This window comes from Silurus aristotelis, assembly GCF_946808225.1.
Source record: "Silurus aristotelis genome assembly, chromosome: 16".
Lineage (NCBI taxonomy): Eukaryota > Metazoa > Chordata > Actinopteri > Siluriformes > Siluridae > Silurus > Silurus aristotelis.
The window spans coordinates 812,879-836,143 of NC_139589.1; the positions used below are offsets into that span (position 1 = coordinate 812,879).

At 39.2% G+C, this 23,265-nt stretch overlaps 1 protein-coding gene across 1 annotated transcript in view; it reads right to left on the reverse strand.

Annotated features, from left to right (window-relative positions):
• The window catches only part of gabra3 (gamma-aminobutyric acid type A receptor subunit alpha3), a 109,260-nt gene that overhangs the window by 18,324 nt on the left and 67,671 nt on the right, over positions 1–23,265 (reverse strand). Inside the window, exons 6-7 of the mRNA XM_083564379.1 lie at positions 15,183–15,265; positions 4,143–4,286 (exon numbers count right to left, since the gene is read on the reverse strand). Of these exons, the coding sequence (XP_083420505.1) occupies positions 4,143–4,286; positions 15,183–15,265 (227 nt within the window). The remainder of the gene's footprint in view (positions 1–4,142; positions 4,287–15,182; positions 15,266–23,265) is intronic.

Below are 23,265 nucleotides of genomic sequence, written 5' to 3' on the forward strand. Positions count from 1 at the left end.
TGCACCACTTTTTCATTTACCGAGACAGGATTTTAGTTTGTAAGATTTTATCATGTTATACTAGTTGTATTTTTGTGCTAGGTGGTTGATTTTTTTTTCATTAGTTTGGTAAATTTCATAGCTACCTTTTAGATAATGTTTCTTTTCGAAGCAGCTAGAAAAGCTGAGTTCTGCTCATTAGCTTTTATATGAGTTAGTAAGTTATGATCTGAACAATTATTTGTAAAGTTAGTTACATTTTATACATTATTTTTACAATGTTAGTTCGATAGTCACAGCACGGTTCCTCTGGACGTTCCTCTCTCCTGTGGTTGTGTCCAGGATTTCTATTTCTCAACCGTCATCTACTATCAAATCTTTCTAAACTTTGCAAGTGACAAACTTCCAGGCCACCAGTCTTTAGACGGTAATGAACTCCGGGCTGCGTGGGCTTGGATTCGTCTACGTGATGAGCTTCTTGGGAGTGTACGAAGTGTGATATATGGTGTTCATTTGATTGTGCTGTGTGTAATTTTAAACAGGTATGAAAAAGTCTCCCGCTCACTCATTAAAAAAACATATACAAGTAATGTGTTTCTGTATAAACAAAAAGATATACGACTGGCCTTACTTTCATTAAACTGCGCCTGAAAACGTCTCTGTTTCTCTCTTTATCTCGATCCTGTGAGGTTTGAACACAATCACAGTGGAGGTGGAAATTGCAGGCTGGATCAGGTAGCAAACATGTTCTCATAACCCTTTTCCTTCCACACTGTCAGGCAGGAGACAATTAAACACCGAATAACAAATGTTACTTGTCCTTGACAAGAACCTGAAAGAGCCATTTATCTTTTCCAGCTTTGACAAAGTAAACTGTAAACACAGCCTGGTCCAAAGGCGAGTTAATGCAAAGCGGCACCTTCATAACTCCCAATTCAGACTAGCACTTATTTCAACACATCTCAGGAGCTGCGATTTCACACAGATTCAGAATGGTATGAGTATTGAGTAGACACAATGTATGGCCAAAATGATTCGAACACCAGACTTTTCTACTCATATGTGCTTCTTCCCCCACAGGTTCTTACCACAAAGATTGGAGAGACACATTTTGTAGTGGTAGCACTAAAAAGCTCTGCCATCAACCCTATAGATCAACTTTGAGATGAATGTGAATGCTGACTGCACCCCAGGTTACAAGGACCGCACCTAATGAATAAGCACAAATCTCTACAAACACACTCCAAAATCTATTTAAATCGATTTAATGGTCTGTACATGATGTTCTCTTCGAACTGTTGCCTTCTGGTCAGGGCTTCAGAACACCGTCCACCAAAAAAACCTGAAATAAAGCTCTACTTTCTCTCCCCGTTAAAGCAGGAGATTATCCAGCTGACATACGAGTCTGTAACGATTTGCACAGATGTTTTGAATTCACCCGCATTAAGGAATGAAAACATGAAATTCTGAGTGAAACTGGGCAAACCTGCTGCAGAGATGTTTGACAGTATGTTTGACATATGGCGAAGCTGCGACGAGTCGTTGGAGGTGAGTCGAGAGCATCACGTGCTTTAAGAGTGGAAGAACGTTGATTAAAGAGGACATGAGATCAGAAAGACCTTCAATAAGCTCAAACCCGGAAAAAGTCAAAACTGTGCGGCAACTTGTGCATGATGTTTGTCAGAGAACAATCGCCAGATTTAGCTCCTGTGGACAGTTGCGGAGATCCGGCGCAAATCACAGAAGATGCTCGATTCGCTTCAAAAAGATGACTTCCAGGACACGTTCCAGAAGAACGCTGGGGGTGCTGTATTACTGTATAAGAGGACGTTTTTGAAGGGGAACGTGTGAAAACAAAGATAAATAAAGTATTTTTTTTGTAAACAGTGCGAGTTTCCAAACTTTTTTATAATAACTCATAAAAATCACAGAGAATTTGGTGGGAACAATTAACTAGTTGTACAGTGAAGCATCAAATAACGTTAACGGTAAAATGTTTATGGTAAAATAGTAGAAAGGATCATTTTGCTCATGGATCAACTCAACCTCACAGAAACCTCTGTATTTGTGAGAAAAGCCACTGCCACCACTCGGAGTTCAACGTTAAATAAACAAATAATCGTCCACACTGGAACATGGGATATAATTAGCTGCTGATAAACACACATCTTGGGTCTGGATTTAAATGAACAGCACCTTGGTTTTATGCAGCTGCACAGGTTTTTATCTGTACTCTTCATTTCAACATTAGAGATCCAGAAGGTTTAAAGAATATTTTGCCTTTTATTTAAAAAATTCATGAGCTGTCGGTCAGAGCATGTGCTCTTTGATAAAAAACCCACTGCTCAGGGATGCTGTTTACACTTATTTTTTGAGTGCACACTTTTAAAGATGCTTCGTCCTTCAAAATGGAGAGAGAGAGAGAGAGAGAGAGAGAGAGAGAGAGAGAAAGAGAGAGAGAGGGAGAGAACGAGAGAAAGAGAGAGCGACTTGTATCTGAGTGACCCTGCAAACGAGAGACACTGGTCTGGAACCATGTCAGGAAGAGTTGTTAAGCACATGCATCTATCACGTTACACTCTGTAAGAAAACGCAGGGAAAATGTTTTGATTTGACTGGAAAACAATTTTATTAACCCTTTTTAAAAAATGTTCACAGGTCCACGTCCGCTGTTGATTGAAGAACTAAAAATACACATTTCCAGCACAAAAGCACAAAGAAACACAATCAACAAGCCCTTCGCTTTTCACCCGGGCTGCAGTGGCCCCAATAACTGCGGCAGAAAGCAATCGATGAGCTCAGTGCTTGCAAAGCAGGCCAGATAAATTACTTTACAAACAGACACAAATAGAATTTGTAAGCGTATGCTGGGCACACACACACACACACACACACACACACACACACACACACACACACACACACACACACACACACACACACTAAAAAAGGGAAGCATACAGAAAGTTTATCCATACAGGTTGTCTGCTGTTAATAAACTGAAAAGTGAAGTTTTGAAATTGAGAATAGGGACAGAGCTGCTGCACCTCGGACTGATCAATACAGATTAATGAATTAAAGAATTTGTTTGTTGTTTGTTTTGATATGTCAAACTCCTGCAGGTAAAAGATGACCTCTGGCACACAGGAAGGTGGATACAGGTTGGGAACTATGATGCATTTATCGTAGGGAGGTACAGGAACACAATAGTCTGAATGAATTATTGTACAATATGGACAAAATCATCAGGAACATTTTCCTCAAACTGTAGTTGGAGACACACAATTGTATCGGACGTCTTTGGACGCAACATGAAATTTTTCTTCACTTGAACAAGGAGACCCAACCCTGTTCCAGCATCACAATGCCCCTGTGCACAAAGCCAGCTTCATGAAGATCTGCTTTCCATGGGCTGGAGTGGAAGATCTCCTGCTATAGAGCTCTAAACCCTACTGAACACCTTTGGGATGAGTGTGAACGCTGACTGCACCCCAGGAACCTCCTCACCTTCTCACCTACATCACTACCTGACTTTAATAACACCCTTGTGGCAGAATGAATCTCCTTTAAAAAAGCACATAATATGATAATGTGTACACAAACGTTTGTCATATAGTGTTTTTTTTTCAATTTAAGAAAACTACTGGTTTTGAAACAGGGGTATAAGACGTATTATCGGTCATTAGATCACTTTTTATGCCCAGAAATGTATAAAACGAATGTATGGTTGTGTGTTTTCTGTTGTTTTTAAAAAGAATGCTGAATGACACTCATACTGACCCCTTTTGACCCACAGCAGCACTGCGTCCCAGCTTCATAAATCATCCTGCTAACTCTTGTAAATGACTGAATTTAATAAAATGTTATTATTTGACTGTTGTTGTAAAAGACAGCACCCCATCTTTATTCTCTTATACTGGTTAGAAAGCATTCTTGAAAGTGTCAGATTTAGAAATTGAGCAGTGAAACTGAGGATGAAGAACATCAGCTTCCACTCTTGGTCTAGGCCACGGCCACTTTAAGTATAGATACAAATATTTTCAGTGTTACACAATAAATCAGCTAAAGCGTTTAATTTAAAATACATCATACATTTACAAAGACAAGAGTTTTTTACATTTTTAAACCAAAAATGACTTTTTTCCAGGTTTGTGAGTTTTTACCTGTGCTGGAACTAATGGTCTCTTTGCCTATGACGTGTCCCAGAAGGTCATACTGGTTGAGACGGGAGCCGTCTGGAGCCACCGACACAGACTTCTCATCATCTGCAGTCCAGATGTAGACCACCTCGTTGTTAGTGTACGCATCTGAAAGAGACAGAGGAAGATGAGCATTCGTTTTTATTATCATATCAATAACCAGGTGGAATATTATTAAATGCTTTTATGGGCCAAAGGATGCACACAAAGTTACACAAACTGCTGCTATTCGTACATTTTCTAAAATTAGTCAAAATGAGCAAAGACGACTGTAAAAGATATTAAACAATTGCAAAAAATTATTTGTTTAATGTACGTGTGTGGCACAATTATTGTCTCTCCAAAGAATTCATATGTGTAAAATATATTTAAAGTATTTCCCCATAACACAATATTTGATATTTTTAAGTACTCCTGGGTAGAGGTGGAAATTTTTTCTGTAAATTTCCGGAAACTTTCCATGGGAACTTTATCTGGGGAATTTGGGAAATATTAAAAGTTGGAAATATTCCAGGAATCTGATAATTTGTTAGAAATTTAGAGAAGTTTATATAAACTGTATCATATACAAACATAAATAGAAACATTTTATTTGGTCACAAGCTAACATGCATGCAAATTAATACACATTAAAAAATTTTCTTTTTTACGTTGATGTAATTGTTAGTGTCATTTTGTTGCACAGTAGCTCACACACAGCACAAGGAAGTTTGAAACAAATGTATGTAATATTTATGTAATTTCTGTGAATACTCACCAAGATGAAATTTTTTTTTCTATAATTTTGTGTGCAGGACATTTGTATACAGATGGTCCCCGAGTTACGATTTTTCTATCTTACGATGACGATAGCAATACGACAAAATTGTGAAGATATAAAAGAATTCGCGCAGCAGGCAGCAGCGTACGATGTGCGATACGATACGTTGGACACGCAGCTGGGACGAGCGAATCTCTCGCCCTGTGAGATGCTCCACTCTCGCTAGCGGTCGACGGAGTAAAGTTGTCTCAGTGTTAGTGTGTATTTTTTTCTGTTTCAAACAGTTTCAAAAAGCAATTTAAGTGATAAAAGCATGTCTTCCAAGCACCCAAGTATGTCTCCTGCTGGTAGTAAAAAAAAAGAAGAGGAAAGCCATCAGTTTAGAGCAGAAAATTAAAATGATAAATCAGCATGAAGCAGGAAATATCACGTGAAACCCAGCTATCACACTCAACAATATCGACGCTTCGAAGGGACAAGTAGCGAACAATGGAATCAATGAAATCATCTGCTTCAGTTCATTTTGGTTTATCTCCGACTTACGATATTTTTGATTCACGAAGGGGTCGTCGTAACGTATCTTCATTGTTAGTAGAAGACTACCTGTATATATATATCTTTTTTCTTCTTTCGGCTTCTCCCATTAAGAGTCTCCACAGCGGATCATCCGTCTCCATACCCCCCTGTCCTCTACATCTGCCTCTTTCAAACCAACTACCTGCATGTCTTCCCTCACCACATCCATAAACCTCCTCCTTGGTCTTCCTCTTTTCATCCTTCCTGGTGTCTCCATCCTCAGCATTCTCCTACTGATATACCCCATGTCCCTCCTCTAATTTCCTCATAACTTCATGTCCAAACCATCTCAATCTCACCTCCCTCACCTTGTCTCCAAAACGTCCTACATGTGCTGTCCCTCTAATAAACTCATTTCGAATCCTGTCCATCGTCGTCACTCCCAACGAACATCTCATCATCTTCAGCTCTGCTACCTCCAGCTCCACCTCCTGTCTTTTACTCAATGCCACTGTCTCTAATCCATACAACATCTCAGGTCTCACCACAGTCCTATAAACTTTCCCTTTCACTCTCACAGATACTCTTCTATCACAAATCACTCCTGCTATCACTCTTCTCCACCCACTCCACCCTGCCTGCACTCTTTTCTTCACTTCTCTAACACACTCTCCATTACTCTGCACTGTTGACCCCAGCTAGCTGAACTCCTCCACCTTCTCCACCTCTTTTCCCTGCAACCGCACCCCTCCACTGCCCTCCCTCTCATTCACACACATGTACTCTGTCTTACTCCTACTGACTTTCATTCCCCTTCTCTCCAGCGTGTACCTCCACCTCTCCAGGCTCTTCTCCACCTGCTCCCTACTCTCACCACAAATAACAATATCATCCACAAACATCAAAGTCCACGGAGACTCCTGTCTGGTCTCGTCCTTTAACCTGTCCATCACCACTACAAACAGGAAAGGGCTCAGAGCCGATCCTTGATGCAGTCCAACCTCGTTGCTACTGCACACTTCACTGCTGTCACACTGTCCTCATACACATACATTTTAAATAATTTGCTATTAATCTCAAGTTAACTCATGATTATGATGCGATTAATCATGATCAAATATTTTAATCGATTGACAGCCCTAATATATATATATATATACTGTATATGTAAATGTTTTAAAGTATCGTTTACACTGGAAAAATTTGCAATGCAAAGTGAAACAACAATGTAATCCGTTCCACACACCCAAAAATATTCATATAAAATTATTTTTAAATGGTATTTTATGTAAAAATTATTGTCCCTAATGTATCTAAAACAAATAACAATTATTAGTACACAAAATAAAGTAAAAATAAAACAAATTAACCTGCACTTTACCTTTGAAAAAAGTCGTGGCTGGCGTGAGGGAGATGGGAGGAGGAGGAGGGTTATTGCTAAGAAGAAGAAATTCCTTCCATGAGAACAGACGTGGGCACAATTCTATAGTAAACAGTACGTTCATGCAACTGCTGCCTGTACGAGGGATACACGCCGAATGAGGACGATTATGTGCGAACTGACCTGAGCTCCCATTGTTTTATGCAGCGAGACAGAAAGAACCATGGTCTTAGTTGAGTGCGAGCCGTTTGCGTGTTGTTCACGTGATGCTCGATGATCGCAATGCAAGTTACATTTTAATTAACATTTTTGCTCGTCCTGTAAATAATTCGTAAAGCACGTTAGTTACAAGGCTGCACTGTTTGCTAACTTTTGCTGTTTCCATACGAACACTTTTATTTGCCGGATGTGTGCATCATGGCGGATTTTGGTGCTTGATTTAAGACTTTTTCGCATCTGTCCAACAATTGTTTAGTGTTTAAAGTTTTTTTGCTGGAGTTTGTTATTTTTTATATCTGATTAAAGAAACGACATCGGGAATAAATGTGTTGCGTTGAAGGTTTTAATTTCACCTCATATTTATTTATTTCTTTATTTATATATTTAATAAAAATGGTCGAAAACGTTGGCATGTTCATAAATATTAATGGCGTTAAAATTAATTTGTGTTAATGTGTACTTTTTGACAGCCCTAATAAATCCAATCCAATCCAAAACCACCTGCGATAAACGGACGCCGCCCCAAAAATGCTATTTTATATATACAGTACTGTAGTGTATTACACTTTTACTTTTATATTTTGTGTGTGTGTGTGTGTGTGTGTGTGTGTGTGTGTGTGTGTGTGTGTGTGTGTGTGTGTGTGTGTATTTTGTATATTAGTTTACTGTGTATTCGCAGCCCAACACTACGTAAGTTATTATGAGTTGTGTTTTGAAATGAAATGAAAATTATTTTAGACTAATTATTGATTTGAGCACTGATTGGATACTGATTGATTTAAACGCAGTACACTGGCATTGATTTTAAACCACATATTAGACAGCAGTCAAACCACAAGCAAAAAAAAAAACAAACAGAGCGCACGTGTAAATACTACACGTCATGGAGGACAATTCAAAAGTGTTTTGTAATGCAGAAATTTCCCATACATTTTAGTTGTGCTGTGCTCATTGTTTTAATGTAAATAAATGTACAAATAAACTTGCTCCATAACATCTGACCAATCAATTAATTGCCCACTATCTTTATAACAAGAAAAGAAAATGAAAACTTTTACCTGCTTGATATGAGTCACATTATTTACATATTTACATGCTCTTACATATTTAAAATAGTCTTATTGCTGCATAGAGCCACATCCTAAATGAACAATAGACCTTGATGCCTTCAGTGTGACTCTACAATTTCATAGTTATGAAAATAAAGAAAACTCTTTGAATGAGAAGGTGTGTCCAAACTTTTGGTCTGTACTGTATATATTATACATATAAAACTATAAACGTTATATCTTTATTGGTATGCGGTGCTACCGCTAACCGTGAGCTAACACAGAGCTAACACAGAGCTCTCTGCTCTATAATGTGAGCTTCAAATATAAAATCCTCCAGAACAAATATCAATATCTCAGTCACTTGGTATCGAACCACAGGGAGCAATCAATACATTAAATTACTGTTACATTATGCTGAATCCAAGGTGTATAAATCAGTAAATACGAGAGAGAGAAAAAAATACAGATTTGGGAGAGAAAACCAAATTCACACACCATCCAAGGGTTTGCTAATGAAATTTTGATGGCCAGAGAGAAATGATATTATTTTATTCAGTTGTAAAATCGTTAATCAAAGGCTCCACACATAAAATTTAATGCTGCTTCATCTATAATGAATTGTAACTGGCAATGAAGTGTATTGTTCTGACTGGTGATACAGGGAGTGCAGCAGGCAGCGAGCACAGAGAGCTTTATTTACAGTCAGCACAGCTTTATGGCCAGTGAAAAGGGCAAAAGTGTCACGCGATTTCAGAAAATAGAATGAGCACAACCTTAGATTTAGTCCCCTATTCGGAACACTAAGAAAGAAATGGAAAATGGAAAGAAAATAATATAATATCATATAATCTTGAATACAATCAATGCATGTGACATGAAAATATTAATTTTTTAAAACAAAACCAACAAAAACCGGATGTGTTTTCTTTACAGCCATTCCTAGCTAGCTGAAAAATGTCAAAGCAATTCTATTCATGTTCATTTGTACACCTGTGTCCCTGCTCGTCCACGAATTATTTAATTAGCCAATGATGAACGTCTCTAAGTTAAGTATGTTACCCTGGTTCCCAGAGGGAACGAGACACTGCTTCAACAACGCTTTGAGAACGCCTCTGCGTGACCACGCTCTGAACCAAGTTTATAATCTGTCCATGTGACATCAGGAAGCTTTAAAACACATGCAGTAGAGACGCGCTGGCTACAAAAGCGGAAGGAAGTGCTCGCAGACATGCAGGAAGTGTAGCACTGAGACGCAGCGTCTCTTTCCCTTGGGGAACCAGGGTTACATACGTAGCCTTGAGACGCTCCCCTTCAGGAACTCGAGCTGCTTTAACAACAATTTGGAAACGAGAGTACAACACTGCCAAATTGACAAATTCCTGCCTAGTGTGGATGGGCACAGCTAGGTTGAAGGACTGAGGGGCCAGGAGTGAAACTAAGGTCAAGGCTATAGGACCTGCAAAGGACAAAGTCAAAAGAGTGCTGAACCCGGAAGGAGCAGGAAGACCAGAGGACTCATAAGAGGAGAAGATATCATCCACAATCCACCTGCTGAGGGTCTGCTTGTCTGCAGGAAGCCCGCTTTTATATGGACCGTAGCAGACAAACAGTTGGTCCGACTTCCTAGAATGCCTGTAGAATGCCTGGAGCACGACTGGTCGTGGGCAACAAAGGGCACCTTGGGAACATACCCCCGCCTGGTGTAGTGAAACCAAAACAGGTCCACAAACCATGGCCGGCCTGGACAGCTAGGGGCTACCAGAAGGAGCCGGCAAACTCTTTCTAGAACGCCTGGGGTCAATGTTAACAAAATTACCAACATCGCCATTTCCGATTTGTACAATGATAATCCCTAACATTTACCTGATCCCCTGAAACCTGATGCATATTTTCCTGATCTGCTGAAGCCTGATGCATGATGAAGCCTTGATGAATTATTCTTTCAGAATAAGAGGGAGTAATGTCAGTTAATATTCCATCTCAGTTACTCTACCAGGACTGTCATATCTTTATGATGGATGCTTACATATGTACCAAGAACAGTACAGCCTTCAACAATGTTTTTGTACATTGTTTTGTACAAGGTCTATATGCGCACCTTCTTTGTCAATAAACTTTGGGTATCTTTCATTCACGTCTTGGTATCTGTGTGATGGATATCCACAGGCTAGCGAACGCTTCAGGATGCTCCAGATCGAAACTGCTTAGATGACATAATGTCTTAAATGTAAAAGAGGATGTAAATGTGTCTTAAATGTTAAGGATTTGTAAGGGTTACTGCCTTAGACCTCCAGACACCCCATTGTTCCCCCATGTTTTTCCAGTGCTTGGTAATGGTATTCAACACCACCTGTGTCCTTTTCCCCCCTGTGTGTTTTTCAGTTCCCTAGTGTCTGTTTTTTGCACTCTTTTGAATGTTATGTGGCCAAGCCCCTGTGTTGTGTTCCCTTGTGACTTCAGCCCTCTTTACAACCCCATCAATTAATGTGAAGATTTTATTATTATTTTTTTTTACTTTTATTTTTATTTATTCTATATAAATCTACACTGGTATGCTAGATTATAAACTTAAGATAAATTAACCTACAACTCTGTTGAGAGTTTTTTTCTTTTTTAACATAGCAAACTTGGAAAGCGTTAGTTTAAGTGTTTCAATAAGAGGTGGGGCTTAACCCGTCGCTTGAAGATAGCCAGAGACTCCGCTGTTCATTGCTGACATTGGTGCCTGAACAGAGAAGAGCATTGAAGTATACTTTCCTCTTACCCTGAAAGAGGGTGGTACTAGTTAAGCGGTGCTGGGGGATCTCAGGCAGCGTGGTGCAGTGTGAGGTGTGATGAAGTCTCTGAAGATGGTGCAGATCCATTTTCTGCCTGGTAGGCAAACATCAGTGTTTTGAATCTGATACATGCAGCTACCTGAAACCAGTAATAGTGGGGTGGTGTGAAAGAACTTGGGCAGGTTGAACACAAGTCACATAGCTGCGTTTTGAATCATTTGCAGTGGATGAATAGCGTTCAGAGGAAGACCTGCCAGCAGAGAGATGCAGTAGTCCAGTCTCAAAATGACAAGATACTGAACAAGCACCTGGGCAGCCTGTGGACAGAAATGGTTGAATCCTTAGGATGTTGTAGAGAAGAAATCGACAAGAATGAGCCACATTAGTAACATGAGAGGAGAAGGACAGCTGATTGTCCATAGTTAGCCCAAGGTTGCGAGCAGTGGCTCAAGCGGAGAGCAGAGAGTTATGAAGAGATATTTGGAGATCTTGACCTGGAGATGAATCACCACAGCTTCCGCTCTGATATACCACAGCTTCCGCTCGGATCTCGGCATGCTTGGCGGACATATCTTCATGGATGAGTACTCATCAACTAAAACTCAACCCTGGCAAACCAGGACTGCTGGTATCTGACAGAGGGAAAGAAAAGATGAGTTGAGTGTCATCAGCATAGCAGTGGTAAGAAAACCCATGTGAGGATATGACTTCACCAATAGAGTGGGTATAGAGGGAGGAAACAAGGGGACCAAGTACTGAGCCTTGTGGGACACCAGTGAAGAGTCTGTGTGGGGCAGATGTGGAACCCCTCCATGTTACCTTGTATGAGCGTATGATGGATCTAGAGCAGGTTTCTTCAAAATTGGAATAGCCCTCGCTTGCTTGAAGGTAGTTGGCACCTGGCCAGATGTTAAGGACCTGTTGATGATTGTGGAGATAAATGGCAGGAGGTCTTGTGAGCATAGTTAAAGAGATTGGATCCAGAGGGCAGGTGGTGGGATTGAAAGATTGGATGACTTGCTGTATCCCATCTTCTGTTATGGTTGAGAAACTTGACAACGAAGGAGTATGGGATTCCTAGCTGTGTAGTAGTCATTGTTGGGGAGGAAGTGAAGGTCTGGCAGATTTCCTGAATCTTCTTATTATTGAAGAACTGAAAGTCTTCAGCATTCAGGGAGAATCGAGCAGGTGGAGCAGAGGGGTTTAAATAGTGAAGAGAAGATGTTGCGGAGCTTACAAGGATCTTGTGCAGAGGACTTGAGCTTTTTATTGTAGAAGGCAGTCTTGGCAGAAGTCACATCCGAAGAAAATTTGGTCAGGAGAGCACGGTTGCGATTTTGTCCACTTCCTCTCTGCTGATCTGAGTTCTTGCCGATTGCTGCTCAAGACTTCTGACAGCCAGGGGCGGGGCAAGAAGTCTTCTTGGGTTTAGTGGTCTGGGGGCAGAGAAGGTCTATGGTTGAGGATAGAAAGGAGAGGAAAGAGTCAGTGGCAAAGTCCAATTGTAAAGAGAAAAAGAAGTCAGGGTCAGGAAGAGATGAAAGAGTACAGAAAGCTACAGAGGAGGGAGAGAGGTGGTGAAATCTATAACACTGATCGCATAGTTCACAGTTTTGTAAATCGAAAACACCAGACTAACTAAAACATATACAATTTTAGGGTTTTCTATACTTTGTGATGCTGTTCCAGGTTTCAGTATAGTCATTGTATCCTCACTCCTCACATCGCTACACCTTTAAACATTTGACATAAAAATAATTAGCATTTTGTGACATCTGTCACATTGGAAGTCTGTAAGCGCTCTTTCTCTGGGAATCCATTTTGTTTAAACTAATACTTTCCTATCAATCCACTTACTCTGCGAAATATGAATAAAAGGAAAATGTTTCCAATAAACATTTCTGAATTTCCACTCCTGTGGATGGAGTTACACACTTTACTCCAAATCACCCGGTTCTTCTGCTTTGCTGATTTTCAAGATTCGAAGTTCAAAGTATATTATGAAAAATAAATAAATAAATGATCATGTGATTGCCAGGCAGTTTGACAGGCAGCGTCAGCTAAAATGGAAGTAGGCAGTGATTAGGGACGAGGCGAATGAGAGGGTACATGCAGGAGGGGGAGGCAAGAGGGAGCACGCTCGTAATTGTCAGCCACTAACAAAAGCTGCTAATTACTCGCTGATCGTAGCGCATCGGTTGCATAAAAGAGCCGACTGTTCGCTATCTTTTCAGGCTGATTTCCGATGATATGCGGGAGGATCAAATGAGATGCCCCTCTGTGCTGAGCCCCTTCGTAACGAGGGCCTGCGGTTGAAAGGAGGAAGGTGCAGCTGAATATGGAGGAGTGGAAGCCTTTTGTTTTATCGCCTGGGGGAGATGTTTTATTCATGGTGACATGACCGCTGCATCACGGTGATCTCCAGTGCCTGTGGCTACACTCTTCATTTAAATTTGTGTATTTCAGGAGGAAACCCTGCACTAAAACAAGTCAGAAAAGAATCTGAATTTACAGTCTTGATGTAGGATGATTGCTTTAACTAGTTAACTAACTGATAAGTCACGTGACTCTGCTTCTCAGCTGATATTTGATATGCATGTATATTGGAAAACGTTGATCAGAGGTTATTTTCACAATAAAAGCAAAAACTAATGCTAGCTATTTACAAATATATAACCTCCATCAACTGCATACGTCCTCTCAGAACAACCCAAATTCCTTGTGGTATGGATTCCACAAAAATAAATATTTCTTCGAACAGACTACATTACATCATTGGTGCAAATTTGTGAGCTGGTGAATAAAGAGGCTAATACATTCCTAAACATTTTAAGACTATTTTTAACATCTAAAATAATGACTTTAAATTTTAACTATAACATGCATTATGTCAGAGTCAGAATCTCTAAAGTTTTCTGTTTAGTCACACAGTCACGGGGTGCTGTACTCTAACTGCAACTGCTGTCTCACAACGTAACAACCAATCACAGCTGTGCAGATCCAACCTGGAGCACCAATCTAAACCAATCTAAAGCACGCTCTGTTTTAAACTCGTTCTGATCGGCGCTTGGTGCATCTACTGATCACCAAAATGCAGTACAGCATCAGTTCAACATCAAGCAGAACATTTAGAGAGGAATAAATGATGAAACTCCAGACTCAAAAAAACTCACCACAACACACGTGACCTCGTTTACACGTTTTTACTGAAGTAGATGAAAAGAAGGTTTTGTGTTCATGATGATTGTAATAGAAATCAATCAGTGTGTCATTAATATCATTCTAATAATAGATCAGTGTGCTGAGAGTCACATTCGAGTCTTTACACATAAACTGAGGTGATTGAGTGAAGAATCTTGTGATAAAAATGATAATAGGAACATTAGAGTTATAATTTATAAGTTATAAGTACATTTAAAGGCAAACACTTTTGTACTTTCCCTTAAGTGAAAGTTTAAAGGGACACTTTTACTTACTGGAGTCTTATTTAATCTAGTGAATCTACTTTGACTCAAATACATGGTTTGTCTACTTTATCCACCACCATGTAGCTTTTTGAAAACGGTACATGTATTCGTACTAAAGTTTTTCAGTACAGGGTTTTCGGTTTGGTACACAAGATGTGCAGGAACCCATGTTCTTCACCAAAGAAACTAATGGTCTTGATGTGTTGAGATGCTTTGGTGGTCACCATGGTTGTAAAAAGTTGTTATTTGAACTAGACTTCCAGTCAGTTTTAAGGCAGTCTGCCTGTCTGCTCCAACTGAACAACTGATGCTTTCTGAATGTTTTTGGTTAGTTTCTGGCACCTCTCTGTGTAACTCCACAGAATGTTTTGTGTGGAAAATATGAAGAGGTCAACAGTTTCTGAAAAACTCAAAGCTGTATTTTGTTCACCAACAACTAACCCACGGTCAAAGATCTGATCTGAAGCCATAAGAATATTGTGGTGGGCTGGACTTTTTGCAGCCATCACATCTTAATTTTCTCAAGATCTACAGCATTTACATTAGAGAAGTAAAGAACACTCCAGACGCAGTTCATGATTATTCCAAGGACAAAAACGAGTCTAAAGCGGCTAATCATCTTTGTAATAAGGACAATGTTTCGGAATTGGTTGTGGCGTTTTAGCGAATGAAGGCAGAGCGATACAAGCAGCTGGAGGCGGTCGATTTCTTTAGAGATGCTTTATGAATACCAATCACACTGAGAGAGAGAGAGAGAGAGAGAGAGAGAGAGAGAGAGAGAGAGAGAGAGAGAGAGAGAGAGAGAGAGAGAGAGAGAGAGATAAACACTTACAGCTTCCAAACTTGAGTGGGCAGGCATGAGCATCCATGGGAAAATCTTCCAGATGCATGGGGCACTCAGCGTGAATAGTTAATCTGCACGTAAAAGAGATAACGAGCGTGAGACAGAGCGATGACGCGACTGCAGGTATACTCAAGTTTAATATAAAGAAATAATGCTGCTTTTGGTTTCACATGAAAAGTCCTTTAAGACCAAATCTGTCACGGTGATGAAAACTAAAAACACTTTTAAATGTTTCACAGAAAGAAAAACAAGCTGTAGACTGTTTATTACAAGTTACAAAAACAAAACATGTTTGGAAGTGTAAAAACACAAACAAACAAAAAGATTTTTATTTTATTTATAGTCATCAACAGAAATCTGAAGAAACATGTACCCGGACTCGCTGGACAGCATCAGGGTACAGTTCTTGCCTGACAAGACTAGAACTTGATGTTACCTTTTGCTGATGTAGAACATCTGCTTCATTGTTCTGCATATTCTACATTCTAATATGCTGTTCTGCTCACTATGCATGTATATGTGACTATTCAAGTTCCTATTTGGGCTTAACCCAATCTGGCCATTTCCTTTGGAATGCTGATCAACTTGGATGCACTATGGATGTTTTTAGTTTTTGTCATTACATAATATCATAATAATATCACTTACAGCTGAAAAAAAAAGGTTTCTTAAAAGGCTCAGGTGACCATTTGAGTCAATGTGACGTTGGATTTGTGCAGCAAGTTCTGAAAGGTACCAGAGACCTGCTGCACTGAGAGCAAATAATCATTATGGTCATGAAGTGGATGATTAAAGTGGACTGTATAAAAGAATTTATATTTATTAAACCCATAAACTTGTAAAATAATTGAAGAATCTTTTTTTATGGAGCTGCAGACACCCTGCAATGCGAAGGCAAAAGAGCGAGAAGCAACTTGAGCGTGTGGATTCCAGAAATGTACTGCAAATTTAAACACTGTCATGTTTTATTTTGCTGAAAGCATGTGTATCTGGGGCAGCTTGCAGCTCCGCATCTTAACACGAACACGCTGAACTCGCTGATACGTTCGACACGTTTTCTAACCAAAAGTACAAAAAGATCATTTGTGAAATGTGCAAGTAGAAGACCGACATTATGTTCTTCGTGCACTGACAACTCAAGGTCAGGGAAAAGTGTAAGTGTGTAAGAGTGTAAGAGTAGATGACTCAGCTTTTCTTCTGTTTAGCAGCACGTCATACACTTTACACCAGGCACGCTAACACCTCAACACTGCGGTGCTGTTCATAAGGTGAAACTAGCTATAAATAGCTCCTCTGAGTTGCTAATTAGCAAGTGGAACAGCTTTATTCTCAGAGGTGAATCAAAGTCATATCGCTGCTTTCTAACTGGAGGGAACGCTAATTGTTTAAAAGTTAGAAACTGCCCGTGTTGGTAAAGGAACAAGACCACAAGTTCCCTAAAATTCTACATTACATACAGCTGGAGATGATACACTCTATGGACAAGCGTTAGTGGACCATAAGTTTGCTGTGTGCTTTTTGAACATTCCGTTTCACATTTAGTCTCCATTTGCTGTAATACAGCTTTACACACACACACACACACACACACACACACACACACACACACACACACACACACACACACACACACACACACACTCAGCATCTGGACACTTCGTTTCTCCAAACATTACGCTCAAATTCTTTGTCGGTCCTCTTGTAAAACTCACCAGAGATGTTCTTCTCTCTCTCTCTCTCTCTCTCTCTCTCTCTCTCTCTCTCTCTCTCTCTCTTTCTTTCTTTCTTTCTTTCTTTCTTTCTTTCTTTCTTTCTTTCTTTCTTCCTTTCTTTCCTGTGATGCAGTTCATCTCAGAGCAGTTCAGTAGGATTGAGGTGCGGTGACTGGGCAGGTGGTTCCATGATAGATATCACTCCAGATGACTCTCTAAATAACACGTACAGAACTCAGATGTGCGTTCAGGACCATCGTCTTGTTGTACGGTGAAGTCGGTTCCAATGAGCCGCAGTCCAGACAGAACTGCATGATGAAGTGTGGAATGGGTGCAATGATGGTTCAGAAATCCTTTCACTTTCCGGAGTCTTTCCTGCTCCAAAACAACCCAAAACCATTAAACTTCCACCTCCATGTGTGAGTGTGGGGGTGAGGAAGTCTGATCACATCTTCTCTCCAGTACTTCTTCTTACACAAGTTCTACTGGTGGAGACTCGTCTGTCCACAGATCTTTTCTTTTTTTTGCCTTTTACTACATTTTTGTTGCATGGAACAAAAGGAACATGCATGAGTCTCAAACCCCATAAAAAGACTCCATGAAAATCTGCTTTCCATAGATTAGAGTGAAAGATCTCCTGCTCTAAACCCTATGGAACACTTTGGGATGAATGTGAAAGCTGACTGCACCCCAGGCCTCCTCACCTTCTCACCTACATCAGGTGACTTTACTAACACTGTAGTATCTTCCCAGAACAGTGATACAGATAATTTTTTTACGCTATGAGAGTTTTTGTTTAAAGTGGAACATTTGGACATTTATAGATTTGTTTGTTCAAAAGTAAATTGTCATAACGTTACATTACAGAGACTGTTGCACACAAACAAAAGGAATACAGGTGTCTCTCAAAAAACATATAACACGTAGTGTTTCCACACGTTTCACAGCACTGAAATTAAACTGTGTAATAAACTGTTTCTGACACGTAAACTCAGTAATTAATTGAATAATATTTTCTCTGGTTAAAATAAAGTCTACAGATTCAAACGAGTGCATCTGTGGATTTTTAAAGAGTATTTAAAGCTTTTGTAAAATTATTTGTACTTTTTTTTTTTCTAGTTGTAAAGTTCTTAATAGAAGTTTCTATTTTTTTTTTAATACTATTGAAACTACAAACTACATTTTCCCCCTAATGAATTCTTGGGAATGAATAACTGACTGCATTAAAATCATGCATAAACACCACCTCCAACTAAATGAAGCTAACTTATCACAAAAAAGCCACACATGCTGATCTTCTATATAGTCATGTTCAGAAAAACATTAACTTCTTCAAATTATTACTCATTTAACCGTGTAACTCCTTTAGTCCTATTAGTTTGACTCCTACTCATGGTGAACAGCAGAGCTAAAGCTTCTGAGCTTTTCAGGAATGAGTTGTCTCTCATTTGTTACTTTTGGACCAGATGTGTAGCCTCAGCTGCCTGAATTCGAGAGTAAAGCCATGTGTTCAGCCCACACCTCGGTCTAACTGGCCCCCTGGGACACTGGAGTGGGATATAAAACTGCTCTTGCCGGCAGAAATGTTGCCGAGCTCGGATAGGGAGGTTAAAAATATATCAAACTGTGTCTGGTGTTAGAGGTTTGGGCTGAACATGCTGGGATTAGAGCAGAATCGTAAAGTTTAAGGATTCTGAGTGGTTGAGCGTTTGACAGTTCGGTACGTGACCTAATCGCCATGAAGTTCTACCGATACGCAGCGAAGCACAATGAAACTTTCGTAGAACTAATGAGTTCATAACCACAGGGTAACTTCTCTGTGCCTTATGAAAGCTCGAGATACTTCACAGGGTAAATCTACTAAGCAGAACGGTATTCTGTGTTACAAGTACAGTTTACAATGCAGATAAATTCAGAAAAGAAGACTTTTCTGCTCTCTCTCTCTCAAAAAAAAAAAGACAACTTTCCTATTTATATATTCTAGGCTTGTTTCCAAGATATACTGCAGCACATAAACTACACGCTCTACCGAGCATCTACACTTCCTCCTGCATTCCTCTCTCTCTCTTCTCATCTCTACCAGCATCTTTAAATGCTTAATGAGATAAAGAGCTTGGTGTCTCCTGGGTAATACACAGACATAATGTCTATGATGTTCAGACCCTTGCAAATGAACTGTGGTGCACTTTTGCTTTGTTGACATTAATTAACAAGCATCAAACAGGTTCATGAAACTTCTTCACACTCTGGTGACCTGAAGGCTGTCATGCTAAGGGCCTGCAATCCACTCTGTCAGCCATACTCTTCTTCACGAATGACCTTTTTGAGATTGCCCTTGACATGAGAGAGATTTTTGGAATTTGTCCAAAGTGGCGGCGTTCGTCATACTGTTGTGGAGGATCAATGAGAGTAGCTTAGAGTTAGTATTCCCACTGCATCATGCTGCTGCGCTGAAATGATCACTGCTCCAGGAAATGCTTTAGTGAACACGCTGCATATCGGCACATGAGAGACCATATTCATTGGGGAGACGAATAACGGCTTGTTTGACTTCTATCGAAAGCAAAGAAAAACCATTGTTATGAGTAAACGAGAGCTTAAACTGGTGCTTGTTATACCTAAGATTTACATGTCATTGGAAAAATCATCGTACACAATTTGAAAGTGTAAATCTTGTATTATACCGACTAGTTTAACTCATTTATACAATTTAAAAACATATGCTTTATATTACAAAATGCAATTCATTTTTCTAACGACTGTGATGAAGCCCGTTTTAGAGACAAAAAAATGATAGAAAATTTTAATTCGTTGGAGTCACAAAATATTTGTTTAATTTTATTCTGGATATTCTTTATTGTGTAAAGTTTGTTATAAAATCCTTGCAAATGCAAAACAACAAACAGTCTACAGAGCGACATAATGATTTGGAGATGGTTTACATTTTAAAATTGACTTCACCTTCACTATCTGAGATCTGACTTCATCATTTCAAACCATTTCCTCACTGTTTAGATTTTAAATGAAAATTACTACTAGTAGAATTTCTCTTCCCAAATCACTCGGTGTTGTGCATCTCTATTCCTGAGCAGCTATAATAAAGCTGATTAGTGATCTCTAATTAAAAAAAATCTGCTGTTGTGATTAGTTCCACTTTTCTGGGAACGGCTTTCTATTATATTTTAAGTTGATCTTGTGAGGGGACTCAAATTCTTCCAGTCCATTAACCATGTCTTCATGGCGCTTGCTTTGTGCACGAAAGCATCGTTGAGTAATATTTTGGAATATTATTTCTCAGTGAAGGCATACAGAGACGTTCTAGACACCCGTGTGGTGTAAATGTTGTAATAAATGTTAGGAGAGCACCGAGAGCTGGGCGATATATCACTTATTATAGTGATGTATCTGATTATAGTGATGATATGATATTCTTTGAGATATCATTGGAAGTTTTTAATACTTGCAAATTAAATGGTACTGAACAGATGCTGTTGATTTGATTTCATTGTATTTATTTGTAGACATTAAACAACCTCTGACTCTGTAACTGCAGACTGGTTGAAGCTTAAGTATGTTGTGATACACAGCGTGTATAGTAGAAATGTCCTGATTTGGCCTGATATGATATTTTTGTCGTATCTTCCATGCTGGAAAGACCCTCATATGGGGGTAATGTTTAGGGATTCTGAGGTACTTTTGGCTGTAAAGTGCACGTTCTCCTCTTTCCTATATCTGAATGAGATCTCGGCTTCAATTTCAATTCGGACTGTTTTTTTCTTTGAGTCCGCTTCCTTCTGACCGTGGGCGTCGCTCCTCAGCCACATAATTCATTAGACAGCAAGTGAAACAACAGGTTTTTGTTCTCTCGTCCTGCTCTTAAGGTCAGCAAGTGCTTTGTTGTTGCCTTGGCTTGTCCTGTTTCGAGGTCTGTGTCTTCGTCAGCACGTGTGCAGGTGTATGGGTGAAGTCTCACTCTGACTCATCGCCACCAAACAAAAAAAAAGATCTATTGGATTTTCCAGCCCCTGTAGAAAACGATGTGGCTATGTGCCTATGCTCCTATGTTTATGTTCTTATCACCAGAGTAAGTGTTCTAAGGGCTCAAGGAGTTCATCGTTCGGAAAGCACAAAGGAAGACAAATGTCATCGCTTTTTAATCAAAGGGAAGAAAGATGACTCAATCCTTGACACCATACTTTCACAAAGCAGATAAAAAGAGCTTTCAGAAAAAGAGGCAGAAAGATACACAGTTAAATCCTGATGTGTTTTATACACCAGGAGATTCCAGTGAAATGTATCTCTTTTCAGCACATGGCCAAGCTCCTGTAACTTCCTCTTCTCCTATACACAGACATTGTTCTCTCAGAAGAAAGTCAGTGTGAGTTGGAACTGTGTGAATGTGCAGACATGTTGACATTTTTCCTCAATAATTCAGACATATGCCGGCCGAAGTGTCTGTATTTCTGTTGTGTTTTTTTCCTGCAGGTTCACTTGAGCAAGATGATGCATAACCCCAATTCCAAAAAAGTTGGGACACTGTGTAAGATGTTAATAAAATCAGAATGCAATTATTTGCAAATCTCATAAAACAAAAATGTATTCACAATAGAACATATATGTTTAAACTAAGTAAAATTATTGTACAATTTTAAGGGGAAAAATAAGGTTATTTTGAATTTGATGGCTGCAACATGTTTTTAAAAAGTTGGGACGGGGCAAGAAAAGTCTGGAAAAATATGACACCCTGGTCTACAATTGGAAACATTCCATCCAGACGTAGGCATCAGAAACAATCGGGTACGTCCAGAAAAAAAGCTCCTGTTGTCACTTATGCTATAGCAGCTTTAAACAGTCATTTCCTCCTTCTCTCTATTTCTTTCTCAATGCCAAAAAATATAAAAGAATTAAAGCTTGTCATGTTAAAAGGAAACCACAAATCCAATGCTTCTCTGTCTTAAAAATGACTAACTGTTACAAGGCTGTCACTGGAGACTCCTTCCTTTATTGTTGCAATTTCTAACTGAAAACTTCACAACGCGCATTTAATATATTATTATTATTATCAGAGGTCGTGTAGAATCTGCAGTAGAAGCCCCTGTGCACGAGCTGTTACTATAGAAACACTAAAGTACGAGAACTTTAATATAAACCTGTCACTCGTGCTACAGTTTGAACTACTGCCAGAGATGCTGTTATGGAAAATGAACCCACACCTGATGAATGAAGAATTCAACCGTGTTGAAGTATAAACTGTTTTAATGAGCAAGTAGCAGAAAATAACAGGCTCATTTCATTTCATTGTTCATCCATCAGAAACAGATTTGTATCAGACACGCTTTCTGAGCTCCTGACATCACTTTTGGATTTTGTTCAATGCAAGTTACAAAAATGAACATGCTAAATTAAAATTACATTTATAATATTAAATAATTTGAATAAAGGCCTATGGTGCAAAATTAGATTCTGAGATAAAATGCAAATAATTAAATGAATCTAGACTTTGGTGTTCATTTCTCAGTCCAAATGTATATTAAATATATTGGTACTATTTCCAAATAATTAATATTTTCTTAAAACTGCTTTCTCAAACAAACAGGAGAAGCAGCGAGGCCAATTCAGGGACTTGAATGTAAAATATAAAGTTTCATCATGAGTACAATTAAAAAATTTAAATATTTGGGATTTGTTTGAAGACTTGATTTTTCAGTTTCAGATTAATTCCAGGTATTTTTTAACATAAATGCCTTCATTATGATTCTAAACTAATAAAAAAACAGTAATCTATTCTTCCGTCCATCGGCTATCTGAACTGGAGAAATTACTTAATTTTAAGGCTTTTTATTCTGGATAATTATATCGTTTATCATGACTTTTTTTAACAGTAAATTACAAGCATGGAAAAATCGATATCTGACAAGTCTTGAAGTCACTGAGCGAGCCACTGCCTGGCTAGTTAATCACAGTGCACTAGACTGCACCAGACATGTTCTGATGAATGTCCATGGGATTCATTACATCATGGCCCATCGGTATTAGTGTCCAAAAACAAGGGACTTTATTTAGAACTGTGGACCTCCAACAGTGGACTGGGAAGAGAAAGTATGTGTTTTGGTTTGTTCCTGCTCTGAAGCCAGGCTGAGTGCGGTCTTTATATAATGGCCCTGTGCATTTTCACACATTGTGAATGACCAATCAGCGATAAAACATTCTCCGTAATTATAGCTAAGTAAAGATGCTAGAAAGTGAGTGGCGTAAGCATGGAAGAGAACAAAAACAAGAGCAAGAACGGGTACAGGGGAAGATCAGTTCAGGGCCGTTAGTGGCATTGTATTAATCTGCGTCAGAAGCCTGTTGCTTGG